General features: G+C 38.5%; 1 protein-coding gene across 9 annotated transcripts in view; it reads right to left on the reverse strand.

Moving 5' to 3' along the window:
• Positions 1-18,856, reverse strand: part of AGFG1 (ArfGAP with FG repeats 1) — a 38,140-nt gene that overhangs the window by 12,505 nt on the left and 6,779 nt on the right. For 6 of the 9 annotated variants that reach the window (XM_084291785.1, XM_084291784.1, XM_084291783.1 and 3 more), the window contains exons 2-6: positions 16,747-16,840; positions 6,443-6,558; positions 5,737-5,899; positions 5,087-5,243; positions 224-343 (exon numbers count right to left, since the gene is read on the reverse strand). In XM_084291785.1, the coding sequence (XP_084147911.1) occupies positions 224-343; positions 5,087-5,243; positions 5,737-5,899; positions 6,443-6,558; positions 16,747-16,840 (650 nt within the window). The remainder of the gene's footprint in view (positions 1-223; positions 344-5,086; positions 5,244-5,736; positions 5,900-6,442; positions 6,559-16,746; positions 16,841-18,856) is intronic. The other 3 variants (XM_084291788.1, XM_084291787.1, XM_084291786.1) reach the window with 1 other exon arrangement.

Genomic DNA, 18,856 nt, shown 5'->3' on the forward strand with positions numbered 1-18,856 from the left:
GCTAATAAACATATGGTGCCATAAAAAGACTTCTTAGTAGCATTAGGAAAAAAAGGAAATTAACAACAAACGAAGAATTCATTTTGAGTTTCCCCAGAGCTTCAGATGGCTTGATTGCATTAAAGCAGGCAGATGCAAGAAACAACCTCAGCTTAAGTACCTTCCAACATAAAGGTAAGAAGTATTTCAATTAAGTATTAATCAAAAGTGCTAGGAGTTCTACCTGTATTTTGGGGCTGAAAAGAAGACTGACTTGCTGTGGGGAAACCTCCAAAACTACTCGAGCCACTAGACTGTCCAAATGCATCAAAGTTTGCAAAACCTGCATTTGCAGAGTTCTGCGCTGTAAATTGCAAAGGAACAAAACATGTTAATGGATATGGGAAACAAACAGAAACAGATGTATTAACTGAATTAATGGTCATGACAGCCACCGAGGGTTGTGTCCTACCTTGCAATTTCTTTTTACATGAAAGCTATATATGATATTCTACAAATAAAAGCTGTCTTTGGAGCAAGCTTTCATGACTCATCTTCACAGACCTATATCAGTTAATGCTGTTTCTCTCCTCCTCACACACAGTACTACTCACAACTGCATGACTTGATTCAGTACAGTTCACCTTAACCCTAGAAGGTCTGAAGAGGTGCTTGGTCAGGGAGAAACAACCCAAAACGTACAGAATACCAGATGTTTACCTGCAGAACCCAAACTAATTTTTAAATGCTACTTTTCAAACCAGTTTTTAGATTAACTGAACTTTTTTTTTCTTTTTTTTTTTTTAGGAATAAAGTTACAAGGTAATTCCTGTAACATACTGACAACTTGAATTCCTAATATACGAAGTGCCACTTAGAAAAAAATAGTTTGGTACCACCAAATAGTTTTGACTAGGTTTATAAGTTCATTTTACTGGAAAATTCCGTTTAAAACAAAAAAAGTAAAGTCAGAGTACAGAAATCAATACCAATGTCAAGAAGATTGCATTCATAGACTGTATCCACAAAATAAAATCCAAGGAAAGTTCAAATAGCATTTCAGTTTGTGCCTTCCTTTTGTGCCATACTACAGAAGGAAATAAAAGTTAAAAACCATCTAACTTCAAACAGCTGGATATCCAAGCATCAACAGATTCAACAAGAATTAAAAGCCAAACTCGTAAGCTCCACAGAAAGTCTTAACCACTTACAAGCAAGGAATAAGCAGAAAAATGTTCTTAATCAAATGCAAACCAAAACCTTGTATATATGTGTGTGTATGTATGTGTATATATATATATATATATATAGAGAGAGAGAGAGATTGAGTTGCTTTCTAAAGCTCACAAAATGCCTTCTAGCATAATAGATTGCAATACATTATTAGGTCACAATTTATTTATTCTAGAGGGATTCTGTAGATTAAATATACACAAAAACAGTAAGTTAAGCCAATTAAGTACTTTTACTTAACAGCCAGGTAATGCTGACTACTAATATGTTGCATTATTTCACTTCATTTCTATTTTAAAAGCATCTGTACCTCGGGTTTATAAACTAAAAGAACATTCATACACAAACACAACGCTGCTAAAAAATAAAAGTACATTTTTTTCCTTCATAGAGGATACTGGGAGAGAGGGTAAGGTACTTAACATTACTTTTCATTGGAAGCAAGCACAAGAGTCAACAAGCAAGAAAACTAATGAGAAAGCAAGGCCTTGAGAAAGTTCTGTCCTAAAGCTTTCACCTTTGAAGTATGCAAGGACAAAACACTGACACAAACGGGGAAAAAAAACTTTAGTTGTACTGTCTGTATTGGTTCAAACAGTATCTCTTCAAACTTATCTCCAAATTCCACAGCTTTAAGCCAGTAGCTTTTTAAGAAGAATAAATGAAGAATTCAATTGTAAGTTGCTTATGAAAGTGGTGCTTTAAATACTGATGCATCCTTTGGATAGGGGCTCCTCAGACTCCAGTTTAAATGACCAAACAGGATTAAACACAAACGTCACTCCTAGAATTGTCACAGGTTTTTGTTTTTTTTAAACCACTCAGACTTATGTCGAGCATCTGATATCAAATACCTATGAGTCTAGATCAAAGAACTAGAATGTATTATGTTATGGTCCACTTAATTTTATTGCATCAGCTGACACAAAATTATGATTTGCAAGTGGATCCATGTTAAAGCATTAGCACTCTAAAAGCTTCTGCAGAGTATTCAGATGTTAATCTTGCTTTATTTCATGTGGTAAAGTTTAAATCTGTACAGAAGTGGCACAAAGGTAAAGACCAGGTAAGACTTGTATTTTCCTGTCCCTGAATGATTTGTAGATCGTGTTTTTAAGTTCTGGAATTGACAGTCCACCTTGAGTTTTTCACCCAGAAACCCAAGAACAACATTAATTTAGGCAACCTGTGGGGAGTGCAAATTGACACAGATTTGCAACTGTTGTTGTGACTGCAGATGAATGAGGCAGTATAAAAGCTGGCTGGCTAAACCTAGCTTGAGTTTGACAGCACCAGTCACAGAAATGAAAGCTGTGCCCAGTCTTCACTCAGTTTCATCTGTGAGATTTGCTCTACTCAGTGTGCAATAAAGTGTATGAAACATTAAAAAACTGAAGAGAAAATGTTCAACTACAAAATCAAAAATAATTCTCTGAAGACAATGCCTGTGTCATACTACTTTACTTTTTCCAAGTAAATTATCTTCTCCGTCGGTACATGTGACAGCTGTCCTGTGTCACCACACTTCTTTAAAATATTTTTGTACACATTCTCTTAGTTTATAGGAAGTCCACAGGCCAAAAAACTTTTTTAAATCCTTTTTGTCACTATTACCAGTATGTAAGCTACAAGGAACAGCCACCTATAGTCATCTTCAAAATCTAATTTTGCAGAAGCTATGGAACTTTAAATACAGAACGTAAATGTAAAGTCAGTAAGGTTTTTCCTCAACATGCAGCAGTGCCCTGAGCAAACACAGTACATTGGAAATAAACTTGGAGAAAAAAAAGGAGCATATCAAAAGCTGCTCTTCATGTAAGATTTTCAAGGTTTACATCTAGACTTTATAGATCACAGCACAAGTTTTATTATTTTCCTAAGAGCTGCTGCACTCACTTGTTCCTTAATTGCAGAGACAGTAACTTATACTAGAAGACCTTAAATTTGCTGATGCTCTTCAGTGGTTTCTTTAGTTAGCCACAGTGTGCATGAAGGGAAAGAGACAAGTCCATCCCCTGCACGCATAGCAAAAAAGCTCTAAAACAAGAACACCAGACCATAAACTTTGGTTAAGTAGTGCCTGATCACATACAAGTTCTTCCATCCTCCGCTGTAGGTATGTGACAGAAACGACAAATATGCCACTCAGTTTTGTGCCAAAGGTGGTGGGTGGGCTGACCAACCTTCCTTCTTGTGTTTGAAAGGGACAATGCTGTAACACTGCATTATTAGTTGTAGTTAACACTACCCCGTGGTTACTGCATGCAGTAGAAGCCTTACAAATATTTTATCCTAGCAAATAAGAAAACTTCTGCTAAAACAGTTTAGCATACATATTCAGCTATTACATGCTCAGAAATACATTTTGTTTTCTAGAAATGAATTTACCTGAAACTGTTTTGGGTTCTAAAGGTTTTCCCTAAGAGCCATGGATATGATCACGATGTATAACTATTGAAGTAGAAAACTAGTCACTACATCTGGGCATTACTCATGCTTTGGATTTTCAGCACTTAAGATATGTTGTTAATTTTTGGTTGAAATATTTTATTTATGCTGGAGCATTTATACTCTTTTTACCATTTTAAAAAGTAACCAGAAGAGATATGGAAGAATTTTTACCTAGTTTTTGAACACAGGATTGAAATATAGGTGTAACAGGACTTTCACCTTTTGAAATCAACAAATAGTAAGTATACATTTAGACTCATTCAGCACAAATTTGACAAGTTACTGGAAAGAGTTAAACGTCTGCAGTTTCTCCAGTAACAATTACACTACTGGCCAGTCACTACAAGTTCTCACACTTAAATATACCTCCAAAACCAGGATTAACATGAAATCTTCCATTAAGGATTTGACAGGATACACTGCAATGTTATTCCATTTCACTGAGTTTAGCTAATTATTCAGCAATACTTTTTGAAAGTTAACTTTAAGCAAGCTTTGATACTTTGCTTAATTCTTCAGGTATATGATGGGAATCCTCTCAATCACACTTCCTCTCAGCCATTAACAACTTCAGGATTTCTAAGAAACATCTCTTGTTGGCTTTGCAATACTGCAGTTTCTCTCAGAAAAAAAATAGATGAAAAGCTCATTCAGACTAGGCAGGCAAAGGTACTTTCCCACAATTGCAATGCAAGTTAACAACAACATACTTCAGTGACCACAGAATCAACCTCTTATTTAGATGACTTCTATGGTTCAAGATCTTTGGCTGAACATAAACCCCGAGGGCTCAATGTATTTTACTGAAGATGTTCTTAACTCAAGGCCTACCCCTATCCTCAGTCAAGACATATGTCTGAGGCTTGTTTGTTCTTCTCAAAACTAGAAAATACCACCCACTACAGGCTTCATTCAGTTTTCAAAGACACGCACACAAGGGGCAGGGTGGAACAGGTCATTCTTTAAACTAAGGATGCCTTTGCTTTTCCTCTAAAAACCTGATAGTCATTGTCAATGCATTTGAACTCAAAGTCTTCATATCTCCTTTCTTTTCCTGAATGCTCTTCCTAATAATTTTCAGAAAGAAAATGTAGTCTATTATCAGCTTCTCCCTATATTTGGTTACTCATCCTCTCACTCTCTCCCACAAAATTTAAAGTTCTAGTAGTGGGCAGAAAACATTCTATGCACACATATCATAGAAAATAGCTATAGCAACTCCCACTCCAAAAAAAAAATCATGATTACCAGCATTTGTGTTCCACCTCTCTCTATAAAAAGAGGAAAGGAAATCTTGATGGATAAAGCATTCTAAAGGCACAGAAATCAGATATACCTTATGAATAAGTGTAGCCTAGTGACATAAAAAAACTAAATCTACTTTTTACACATATAAAGAGGATACACTGCTCTGAATACTCACCTGTATGACTGTTGAAGTGTGCAAAATTAGCAAAATTTGCTGTTGCAGTTGACTGAGGAGCAGGAGCAGCAAAGATATCTGAGCCAAGGTCACTGAGGAGGTCAAATTGTTTCTTTTCTTGTTGCTGCTGTCCTTGAGATCGAACTACAACAGGAGACTACAAACAACATTTCAATTAGATAAGACAAAAAAAGACCCTGATATTTTACCAAAGTGGCTTTTGCAAAATGCTAGAAGGCTATGCTAAGCATATTTAACTGGTCATTTATTTTTCAAGTTTAAGATGCTGTATGTGACACAGACCCCCCTCTAACAGCAGGAGGAAGATATTCTATTTTATGATACTACGACAGCATTTAAGAAAATGCCACTGCAGCCTTTTGGATTAAAGTGACCTAGGAGAATAAAGTAGCAGCGCATAAACAAGCAAGTTCAAAATTATGCATGTAAAACTGCAAATATTGTACTAACACAAGCAAAAAAAGCTATTTTACAAGGTGGATAATAGTTATTCACTGCATTCTGAAGTCTTTAAAATTCAGTACAGGGAAAATAAAAAGAGTTTAATAAGAAGGCTGCAAGATGCAGATTTCTACTGTGAAAGGTCCACTTCGGAGCTGGCAGCTCTTCAGCTGTCATTAGGTACTCACTTGGCTAGGTGTGCCCTTGTTTAAGTGCAGTGCAGGTGCAGCTTCTCCCAGGAGAGATTTGAGGGGCTTCACCTCAGGTGTGCTGCTTGTACTACTAGCAGAAGACCCCGATATGGACGCGTGGACTGACGCCACCACCTTTGCTTGCTCTGGAGGAACATACCTACATTCAAAAAAGCAATTTTTTTTGTTTTGTTTGTTTTTTTTTTTGTTGTTGTTGTTTGTTTGTTTTTTATAAGTTTAGCATGAAAAGCTCTGCCCAACACATACAAGACTCAAGTATGGATACTGGTAGATCTCAGCTTTGCTATTTTAACCACTATGCCTGCAATAAATTATCAGTACTTCAGTTTGCAAAAATACCTAGGATATAAATGACAGATTTTTAAATAGACTACAACACTTTTTTTTTTTTTTTTAATAAATACAAACCACCCATTGTCTTCTACATCCTAATAAAACCTGCAGGACTCATACTTCACATTGCTACTGAAACAGAAATGGCTTAAGGTGATGTCATCAGTATGTCTTCTCTGCTTCCTGCAGGAAATACGAATGAAGTCCAAAAATCATTTTTACCTTAGAGAGCCATGCAATCAATCCAAAGAGCACACAAAAAGGAAAGCACACTCCAGAACAAGGATAAAATCAGTCACTCTTTCCTTCTGGTCAGAAGCAAACTTTATGAATTGTAAAGCTGTCTTACCATCTTTTCTTCTCATATTTTTCCTGTAGAAATTCCTTTACTTTCTGTGGATCTCTGAAGTCTGGAATTGCTGATGATCTATCATCAAATAGGCCTAGCCAAATCTGTTTGCATACCTTGTACAAAAAAAGGACTGATTAATCACAGAAAATATCTTAATTCAAAAGATATTTAAGTTTACAATTGCTAATATATCAAAGGATTAAGAAGTGCATGGGTGCATATTATTTTCTTCCAGGCTTAGCTTTCTGTAACAACTGACTGGTGCAGCATGTACTGGGTCTAAATACTTGAAGTTGACAGACCATCTGTCACTGCAGTGCAAGTGAATCCTGACATCCATTCGCTGGAAAACACTGCTTTTCAAAAAAAATACTTGCAATATGCATTCATGAAGCGCCAAAGCACCCAATTGTTACTTGTGCTGATCTTCAGGACACTTCTTCACCTAATGTACACAAACTGTTAACCGCACTTCATGGTTTAAACTGCATTGACAGAGTCCATATGCCACATCATTAAGTACCAGATGCAAGCCTTAAACTATTTTGATTTTAATATTTACAATAACTATTTGGATATAGAAACTTTTTTTAAACAGTCTTTCTTACTATGCTGCTGTCTCTGAACTTTAGCTATAATTTTGGTATCATATACTTTTAATTTTAGCGAGGGTGAGAGAAGAGGGAAAAGAGCTACTCTTGCTCTGCTTTCATTTTCTCAACGCAGTTGTGAGTCAGCAAAAGTTGAATCAATTGCAAAACCCTTCATATCTTCAGCTTCAACTCTCAGCCAAAATGAGAGGAAAGGTGACAGTTCTGAAAAATCAAACAAAACGCAAGAGTTCTAACTCCGTTAAAATGAGGCTTTCCCTAAGCACTTCAGAGCACTCCATGCCTAACCTGCATACGCATCCAGACAATACACCAAACATTAGCTATCCTCTAAAAACAGACTCTGCCATTTTAGAACAGGTTTCCTCCAGAGAATCAGAGTCAAAAAGGTTCTGGTTTTATGATGCATGTGCTTTCTTCCCACAACCTTTCTGAAATAGTCCTGACCATCCCGCTCATCAGCCTCCTACAAGTGTTCTCTTCTACAGTATCAGGTTTTCAGCATTGTCTCCCATGACCTTCAAAGGAAGTACATGCTCTAACAGGTCTATGCATAAACTGATTGCCCTGAAAGTTGGGGAATTGTGGTAGCAGCTGTGATACTTACACCTTCCCAAGACAGGCACTAACTCTGGGAGTGGACAATGCTGGGGGGAAACAAATCTTCCTGTAGGTTGTTACAAATTAGCTGGCTATCTTCAAACACAGTAGTCAAATTGCATAGACCTTAGCTGTCATTTCAAAGATTTCTTAGGATTATACAGATTGGACAGACAGTGTAAGTATTTTTTATCCTTGGCATCTTGGTTTTATTTAGCCTGCTTGTATGTATCTCACACTCCGTAGTCTCATTGTTTACAGGACAGAGGCAAACAACGGAAAACGTCTAACAATCAAAGGACAGCTCTAAATTATTTAAATACTCGTCTTAAAAAAAATAACATTAGTAATTGAGTTGTTTAATTGAAGTACAAACTATACAGCATTTGTTCAGCAGCTATGCTCCACAAAAGGGTTAACTTTCATGCACTGAGTGGAGTTTGCAAAGTTAAACAGCCATAATTTGTTGTCTGTTAGTGGGTGGAATGAAATTGAAAGTAATTGTTTCATACTTCTTGTGAAGTTGCAAGCTACAGACAGTCAAAAAGTCACACGCCTGTCCTAAACCACTTTAAATAAACAATACCAATCCTTCACTCTGTCAACCATAAACCATAAACCCTACCTTACCAACAAGGTGTTTAATTCGCAATATCCACGGGATGCTCTGATGCAGGCCAGCAGTAGTATTTCTGTGTACAGCTTTGTAGGTGTAACTGTACCAACTAGCAGTCAGGTGATTGCTAGGAGCAGAAAAGCCTTGTTTATGGCTAAATTCAGAATATCTGTTAACAGGAGTTGGTATTTGAACTTACACAGCTGTGCCCTCCCCCCCACTGTAACATTGTGAGGAACATCAGGAAACACTGATGGAAAGGAAGAGCTGTACCTAATTTTGGACAAGGCCCAGCTTCATCCTGCACCCAGCAGAAAAACACCCAGGGCTGAACAGTGATGATCAGTTGACATCCAGCCTAAAATAAGCTAGCGTGTGAGAGAGGAGGTCCCATTCCCTACCCATTTCAGATCATTAAATTCCTCCCCCTTCTTGTATCACACAAGTCAGATCAAATAAACTTATCACAACTACCATGCCATTGGTAGCACTGAAACCCACCCCGAGACCAACTCGGTCAAACCACAACCCACTTCTTCACCTTTCTCCCTGTCTTCTGCTTCACCTTCACCCTGAAGTGCCTAAGCATTGAGAGGGTGGGCAAGAGAAGAAAAAAAAAAACAAACTCCACCTCAGGTAAGTCTCAAGCCCTTCTGGCAATTCCTAGGAGAAACCAGAAAGTGAGACGTTGTGTGAGTTGAGGTCACTACCAGCTGTAGAGCTAGAGCGGCATCAGCTCTGTGAGTATGCAAACAGGCCATAAGGAAGATGTACGGAGGACGCACTGCCCAAATCCATCCTTTTACAGCAATACTTGATGCGAGTGTCTTAAGCGTGTGGGTTCTTGCATATTTAGCCTTCAGAAAGGAAGCTTCCAAAAACATTTCCTGGAGCAACTCATTTCTTCTAAATAGCTGAACACAAAAGCACTAACTGAAATGTGTCTTAAGTCACTGTAATAGCTTATTTGAACCTGACAGGCATTCTTTATTGGTTCTGTTACTGGAAGCAGAGAGCAAAGCATTACTAATGAGTGAGGGTGAAACTGCAAGACGCTGCCACCAGGCAGCAGAACCCACACTTAGCCTCACTCTCTTCAGCAAGCAGTGCTCACTTTAATGAGCAGCTTGACAGCAGTAGCCATACAAATACTGCCTAAAACATTTGCTTTTGCACACCAGAGATGCAAGTTACATTTCATACAAGTTCCTTTACATAAAGCATTCGTAGAAGAGTAAATGTAATTTCTTAGAAGTCTTATAAAGAAAATGTTCTTTAGAAAGCCAAGTTTTAGCAAGCTTTATTATCACACAAGGAACTAATAAAAGGCACAGTTTTGTCTATTTCTGTATGAAGTACCACCCAATGCTTTGAACATCAGCAGCCGTTCCAAGCAAGCATTCAGAACACAATAAAGGCCTCTTGTCTTTACTTGCTTGCTGGTGACCTGTACGCTCTTTCTGGCTATACTTTTGTTACTATCATCTGACTTGACAGGGATCCACAATACTGCATTGATTATGCTTCAAGCAAGTCCTAATACACAATATCCATCTATCTACAAAAAAGGCAAATGGCAGTACACTGTACAGTATTATAGGATGAAATCAAAATTGGAAGTTAAAATAGAAGGAAATATTGTGGTCAGCATACTCATTCTATAGGTGTATTTTGAAATAGTGACTTATTTTAAGATTACAGAAAGACAGCTAACAGTACTAGGTAGATAGCTAACATACTAGGTAGATAACTAGATAATAGATAGCTAACTAGATGCTTACAGATGGTGCAAAGTAAGAAATGTGCATATTTTACCTACCAGATCATGACGCTATTTCAGAGATATTTAAAAGACAGTCTTACAAGAAAGATCAAGGAACTGCCTTTTTTTCTTTTCTTTTTTTTTTTTTTTTTTAAACACCATATAACTTACTGTTAAATTATGGTAGGGAATGATCATTCAGCATCTACATCTTTGGTACCCTAGTTACCTACCACTAATCACAGCTTTTAAATCCACTAAAATCAGATCAGCAACTTCAGCTGACATTACTTCTGTGTGAGCTTCAGTTTTTTGCTCTATCTGGCCTGATAGCTGCATGGTCAAGGCACCTGAACAGATCAGCACACAGCCATTCCCAGCAGGTGCTGACTCATGCCCAGGCATTACCTCCAAGACATGGAACAAAAGGTACAAAGAGCTGGTAAAGGGCACATAAATCTGCACAAAGACAAACTTCAGGAGACCAGTTGCTCTATTAGTCACAAAGTTTCCTTAGCTTTTAAATACAAACTTAGTACAAGAGAAAAAACAAAGTAATTATAAACAAAAATTACATGCTTTGAAAAATTTGCATTTGGTATTCCAAACAGCATGTATTTTAGAATACCTACTTCGTACATTAACCAGACTTGTAGGGCTGATTAACAAAATGCTCCTGCCCAGGTTTCATGATGGAACTTACACTCCATGATAACAGAATTACTTACTCCTTTGCTTTTCTGGGTAGTACATAAAGAAGCACCTGAATTCATCACAAAGTTGCAGAACTTTACTATAAAGGTAGCAGACCTAAAAATTCTACAGGTCTCTGAAATCCTTCTCCTTTACCCCATCTCCTTGGGCACACTAGTTCAGCCATTTAATATTAGTATTATTCTTCTCACAGCAGCACCACAAGTAAGCCTCTGCTCAAAAGCTCTGTTCATTCACCGAACACCTGACTATATTTCTCCTTTTGATAACCAAAGCTCTATTAAACAAAATGCTCTGCTTACAGGAGAAGAGCCTGGCCAGTTGGAACCAAGAGTAAACATTCACATTACATGGGAGCCCCTAGGAACAGTGGAACATATCCAACAATCCATAATCATTGCCCACTGTCCCTGAAAAGTATAATTAATCCATGTCCCACTGGTTCACCAATGCAGCGAGAAGAAAAAAAGATAGCATTGAAGCCACAATGATCAAGCGTATGCAGTATTTGAACATCTACTTCTGTTGAAGGGTTGACAGAAGCGAGACTGAAGTTTTGCTTGCCTCCGCTATATCTCAGTGAATATCATGGGAGCTGCAAAATAAGATACAGCAAAGACAAACAGATATTGTCCCGTGACAATAAGAAGTAGAAATCAAGATGTAGAATAGCTGTCCTCATGCAATCTAAGAGTTCAGGAGGACTCTTTTACAACTGGTTTGGGAAGAACAACATCTATTCTCTGCCAACAAGCTTCAAGCCTGCATGGAATGTCATTAGACGTTTGGCAACTAGATACTGGGAAGTTCAGAATTAGATCAGTAAGTACAGTATGCAGCAACAAGGGAAACAGAAGCACAACCAGCTTCAACCTACTCACCCTGACCTAGTTAAAAACCCAGGAGGTATTAAGGAATAGACTGTGAGTTGCCATAACTTAAATTTATGATGGAAAGGAGAAAATGGGCCAAGTGCATGCAGTATGCTATGATAAAGTTTTCACCTATATTTCTCTTCATACCATCGGTTACACTGAGTCTATACTTCAGGAAAAACTCTTAAAAATAACTGTATTTACCTACCATGATTTCCATAAATGTTTAAGTTTGCAGTCTATGGTCTGAGCAATCACCTATTTTCAGCTTCGGCACAGAGTGCTACAGAACTCATCCTACTCATTGTGTAGAACTCCGCCTATTCATTTGTTGACCAAACAAAGTTGACCTGAAAAGCTTCTGGTTTAAAAGCTATCCTCCTAGCTGGATTCCATACTTACAGGAGTTCCAGAAGGGCTCAAAGGCTAAGAGCAATGCACATTTACCTGTCTGTAGGTTTATTGTTGTTGTATTTGGTGGTAGGGTTGTAGACTTGTGAGGTGGGGAGGGAAAGGCACACTAAAAACTGCTAGTAAAGAAAAATCAGCAGCATCCATCTCATTTTGCAGAAAGCCTGGAAGAATCTGAGAGTTCAGTTACTTCTGTTCTGGTGCCATGTATTTCAACCACCAAACCTTTTACCGTGTCATAACTGCTTCACTGATACTGATCTCCAGTGTGTGGGAAGGCGGATATGGGAGAGACAAAAGGCCTTCTGCTTGCACAACACATCGAGCCACCACACTTCAGAAACTCCTGTTCGCGCGGTTGTGCTAGTCGGGAATAACAGATTCAGCTGGGACAGCAAAACTGAGCTTTTAGTCATGCAGTACCCTGCTCTTCTATGCCGTGAAGGTAGCATAACAAGGCAACTCTGACAGAGCATCCTCTGCTAGTAGCAGCTGTCCTTCAGCTAGAAAAAGCATGCTGTCAGACCTACAGTAACGGAGCACTGCGAGTTTAGACCCAGACACAGCACTGCATAGGAAGATTACAAATGTCAGTCTGGTTTAAACAGCTCTAATGAGATATTACCTCTCAGGCGCCCAGTAAGTGTCAAATTAGCTTTCTCCCTCCCCCCCCAAGAAGATATCCTCAGTTATGCACCAAATGTAATGCTGACAGTGCAAAGAGCTACAGATTACTACACACCAAAACTATGTTCCAAAACACAGCACTCACCACAGGAAGAAAGATTTGGAAACAGTTCCCTTCTGTAAGCAAGTTAGAGCTTTGTTTAGTAGTTCAGCACTTCTGATGTCAATATTATTCATTAATCTCTGTAGGTTTAAGGAATTTTATACTTCCAGGATACTGATTTCAAAGCCAGTTTGGGTCCAGCTGCTTTCATAAGCAGAGTCCAAGCTGGCAAATCCTGCTCACAACGACATCGCTCCATACACAATCAGCTCACATCTCTCTCTAGCGCATTAACAGAACCGGGGATGTACTACAAGGACACCTGACTGCACGGCTCCTGCTGTCAGGACTCATCAGCTCCAGCCTAGTACTATTCTTCTCACTCCCAGGTTTCTAGGCCACTTTCCTTAGCAAAGGAGATTCCAGGAAAGCACTCCAGTAGGACCAAACACCAGCTCCGAACCAGTCCCACGCTGCTGCTAGTTTGGGAGACGTAAATCTTCAGCAAGTTAGAGTGCAGGAACCCGATAAGAAACATTTGCACAGGTGGTGTGGTTTAAGCTGGGAAGCAGGCAGGCAGCACACAGCCATTCCCTCACTGCCCTCCAGGGGGACAGGGGACACACTTTGGGGGAAAAAAAAAAAAAAAAACGAACAGTAAAACTTGTAGGTGGAGGTAAAGACAGTTTAATAGGAAAGAAAATGGAATGGGGAAAAAAAGAAACATACAAAATAAGTCACGTACAACAACTGATGCTCAGCCAGTCCCCAGGCAGCAGTAGCTCCCAGCCAGCTCCCCCGGCCTTATTACAGAGCCCGATGTCATATGGCACGCCACCTCCCTTTGGCCCATTTGGGTCAGCTGTCCTGGCTGTGTCCCTTCCCAGCTCCTTGTGCATCCCCAGCCTCCTCGCTGGCAGGGCACTGAGAAGCTGCAAGGCCTTGGCTTTGGATAAGCACTGCTCTGCAACAACGAACATGTCCGCGTGTTATCAGCATTGTTCTCATCCTAACCCCAAAACACAGCACTGCACAGCAAAGGAACTCTATCCCAGCTGAAACCAGGCCAACAGGTGCTATCAGGAGTCAGGAGGGTTGGCACTAAAACCCATTTAAGCACTGCTAAACTAATCCCAAGTAGCTGAGGTCTCCATTCTTGCTGCAAAAGTGAGCTAACCCAGCTAACCCCAACACCTGCAAAACCAGAGTCTAGATGTCTGTTTACACCTGCAGAAGACTAAGCAACACCAAAATACAGACCTTTCCAAACACAGCAAGAAGGTTTAAACCTGAACTTGAAGTAAAAACACACAGAAGTCACCTGTGCTAAGACGACATTCCTTGCAGATATACACACAGGGAAGGAAGTGGCACCTCCCATCTGAAGAAATCTGCTCTGAGTGTCCTCTTCCCAAAGTAATCCATTTGTGGAGGCCTTCTAGTAAGTAAAGGTTTTTAGCCATATGTGCCAGTAAAGCTGGCCATTTGTGACAACCAGGGAAAAATTATTTCAGAAATGAAGAAAGTGTTACCATTTAATTTTTAAGGGAACTTCAGCCTCACACAACACATTGACCTTACAGATAACTCCCTGAAGGACAGTAGAAAAACTACTTCCTCCAAGAACTTTACTACCTACCTTATCTCAGGGAAGGTTTGCATAACATGCTTTCTTGCTATTCTCCTTTCTGTTGAGAACAAATTCCCTGCAGTATACCACGAGCTACTAATCCAGAAGCAAGAAAAAACTTACCACAGAGGTCCTGGCCACACTGGAGAATGACTAAGTGGACAAAGTGGAAATGAAGTATTTTAACACACCACAGAAAAACAGAAGGTAAAAACACCAAATTGGAAAGAAAAAACAAAAAACTTTCAAATGGCACAGAACTAAACAACTGAATGTTACAACAGCATTTAATTGCTGTACTTTGTTTCACATTGATCTCTAAAATGTTGGACAGGTCCATGTCAGGCTGAACAAATTAATCCCACAAAGTTTTGTTGCTTAACATATACACAACAGACACCTAGGCTGAAGAGCAAACTAGACAAAGTTTTTTGTAAGGCGAGATGAACTTCATTTACCCAATACTTTATCTTATCTGCAGGGAAGTATTCCAAAGTCCAATACCAACAAAAGGAAGCTACTATTTAACTACAGCAACATACAGCATGGCAAATTGAAATTGTGTTTTTACTTAGGTTTTAAACTTCTAATGCTCTTTAAAATAGTATCACTCAAATATTTCAACACCCGTTAAGCCTACCACCCGCAAGTCCAGAAGCACATCTTATTTATGGGGTAGCTTATTTAAATCATTGCCATGCTTTTGTTAATGAGAGAAATAAGCACTACAACAAACACAAAGTCCTGCGCTTTTGAAGCATATTATACCATCACAGATACCCGTTAAGTGGTTTTAGGTTGATAATTTTACATAAACGAAATCATTATGATTGAAGGGCGGTCAGGTCTATTATAAGGACAATTACCCTGAGTAGTGATCACTTAAGACTTCAGATCAGAGAAAGAAATGGTTACATTCTGTAGCCTTTGCCGAGTCCAGAAATAAATCAAAACAGATGCAGGTGCATATATATATATATATACACATACACACACCTCTGCATATACATGTATGCATTTTTATGTTTTCCTATACACTTGTGAAATAAAGCAATGTTGGAGTTTACAGCCAAATCTTACAGGAAGAGATTCTTACATAAGGCATCTAAACCCACAAAAGATTCTTTATGACCCTCCTTATGCAAAGCATCAATAACATACACTATCATATACAATGTCACACGGCTTTACCATGCCAAAGAAATTTCAATAAACACTAGTCAATACCACTGACAAAAATTTGTAGTGTCTGGAAAAGTTTTGACCTTGTTCCAGCTTCGTCTAGAAGAATTGTCCACTAACAGTCATTTCAACAAATAACACATTTGCTAGGACAGAAAAAGAAACTGCTATTTCTATTTCCATTCTTAAAGCAGGCAGTTACAAACAGGGCTAAGTTTAAGAAAGTTAAGTATCAACATTTTAACTAAAAATGGGCTTTACCCTCACAAAGCTTCACAACAACTTGCTAACAAGATACTCCATAGCCTACAATCAATAATTCTACTAACCAAAATACAGATCCAATCAAAAATAAAAAAGAATCTTTTCTATATTTGGATTAGAAGAAAGAGTTGCCTCAAATAATTTTCATATACTGTAACTTCATGTTACAGCATATTAAAATACAAACGTCTTCCTCAAACTGAAGACATTAACAGCCACAACCAGGGTTTACACTCTCCACACATCTCCATAAAGGCAACTCAACATTCACCTCAGATTTAGTTTTCATCTATTACAAAGAAAAAAGAGCAGTACACTGGAACTTCCTCTCTTCAAAGCTGCCCAAGCCACTCTAAACATACAGTTGCCTCTTATCTAATCCTTAGAGGAAAAAGGATTTCTCCCTTTCCTTCCTCTCTTTAAGGACCTTCAAAATATTGATATATTTTCATTACAGAAAGAGGCTGTTGAAACTGCTGGAAGACTGACACCTACTCAATAGGAATACAACTATAGGCAACAAAATTATTTTCATCACCATTGACTCTTTCAGGAAATACTGCTGCATTCAGCCTAAAGGTCTAGGCTTCCAGAGGAAAAGTAGAGTCAGATGCATACTGCCTTCTGCAAGAGCAAAAGAAAACCCCACTCAGAAGCACTGATCACGTGAACCTAGGTTGTCTGCATTGGGCAATAACACACAGTATTGATCAGCTACCTAAGTGAAATGAGTGTGTTTTTGTTTTTGTTTTTAAAAAAAAAATACGCAATCCAGTGAACTTGGCTTCAAAAGACTCTTGTCTACCTTTTGCTTCAAAAAAAAAAAAAAAAAAGCTCAAGCTTTAAGTACTAAAGTTGAGTATTTAAAAAGTGTCCATCACTGGGTACTCTGTAATGAATACTTACTTCATTTCCATGTTTCTGCAGAAATTCTATTTCCTGTTGTGTGAAAGTAGTCATTGAAATTGACTTCACTCTGTGGGGAGGATTCAAGCCCCGTCTAAAAGAAGAAGCAAGCAGTATTTCGTCAGTATTCAGGAAGTCTGTCATCACACAATCACTTTTAACATAAGTCAGCCTACCCCCAACTAGCATTCAGAAAGCAAAAATCTAATACTGGGATTTCAGAGGAGACCCGTGCTGCACATGCTAACTGCCCCTTTTTATGCAACTTCATGAACACATTAGACTTGAACTTTTTGAAATCTTAACCTGCTTCCCCAAACTCGTTTGCCTTTTCTTCTTTCATCTCTCTATCTTGGGCTCCTCCAACATCATTTTTCTTTCCCTCCAGCTCCCCTCTTGGTTCAACCTACTCCTACCAGTACTTCTACTTAACCACTACATTTCTGCCAACCAAACTCCCCAGCTCAGACTCTTTTCCTCCCACCTTAACCTTTGCTTCCTGTCTCCTCTCAGCACTTTTTTTTCTAGTTTATTTTTTGCTCCTCTGCACAGGTCTGTTGTCTTCCTCCCCCTGAACAGTACGCAAGTAGCAGCAGCTGAAGAAAAAAGCTGCCATTTTTACTGTGCTTCAAACAAGAACAAACATTATTAGTGCAATAGCTCAAAACTCAGTGGCTCTGCCTTAAGCAGAAACTGGCACCAGCCTCACATCCACAGACCGCTGCAGCGGGACTAGTAGCAAGTCAAGTCAATTTTGTTGCCAAAGCCTAATATTGTCAAACCCAGGTCAGTCAACAGCTACAAGCATCGAGAAAAACCTTGCTGAGCAACTGTGCGAGTATAAGAAAAAGCTTGAGAAGAAAAAACTTTTTGCTTAAGTACATGCTAGCTACTGCTTTGGCCTGCAGATACTTGCGATTGAAATCACGCTGTGTTTTGCTCAGTGGCACCAAGGACATTACATCCCACATGCACCAAACAGCAGAGACACTAGCATAGGCAGCACAGCTGTTAGCTTAACAGGCGGGTTCAACAAGTCTTGATGCTTGTCACATCACCTTAAAGAAAAGGTAACTATGAGATTTCAAAGAATGTGCTATGTATGTGAGAAGAAAGTTTCCAGAAGCAAAGCTTGGAGAAGCTTTCCAGGAACGTAGTGCAGGGCTAACACGTTGCTACCAGATCAGCTGATACGAGCTAGCTTTATTGCTTCTCTCTGCTACTTAGCATTAATAATAAATTTGGTTCAGATTGCCTTTAGGAATAGACATCACTGACTACTAAGTTAAGATTTAAGTTTTCTTTAACTTGATGATTATTCCAGGAACACTGTAATTGTTATTTGTCAAACCAGCGCATTGCAAATCTGATGTTCCAAGTATTAAAAGATCCTAACCTTTGTACTCCAGTTTTAAAAAGAAAATTTTAGCTGAGGTTCTATTTAAATGTGACAAAAAAAAAAAAAAAAAAAAAACACTACTGTGATTTTAGCTTGCAATTTCACCTTGATGCATAAATCCACTGTACCTGTAAAAGGACAACTCTGCCCCTGTGTTTACAAAACACCTTTGTTTCCACATGTTCAGTTTAATTAAAGCTGGATACTGATAAGAACAATGAGCAGGACATTTTTGTTTAAGCTTCATATTAAAAGAAACAAATTTAAGACACCCCATTTGAAATACCTGAATAAAAACGAACAATGAATTGTATCTTGCTAAGACATACAATGAACTTAAAAGTACCTTAAATGCAAAAGTCGTATGTGAATCTACTGATAGCATTCTGTAAAACTAATTCTCATCTTATGCTTAAGCAAATTCTTCAAACCTGACTGTCTAAAATTGGACTCCATGGTTTAGTACCTCAGCAAGAAGGCAGAGGAAGTTTTATTAAACTTCGAGAGAGCTTTCAAGCTGGTTTGTCTATTTGGATCAAGCATCCCCAAATAAACTGCTCGTCTTAAGATGTCTGAACTCCACATTAAATTGAAATCAATTTAACTTCTTTTACCAAATTTTAAGCCAAATCCACATTTATTTCACAAATAAACACCACATTAAAATACTGTAATATTACCTAAAATTTAGGAAGTAAATATTCATTTTAC

Source organism: Netta rufina, assembly GCF_964035555.1.
Source record: "Netta rufina genome assembly, chromosome: 9".
Lineage (NCBI taxonomy): Eukaryota > Metazoa > Chordata > Aves > Anseriformes > Anatidae > Netta > Netta rufina.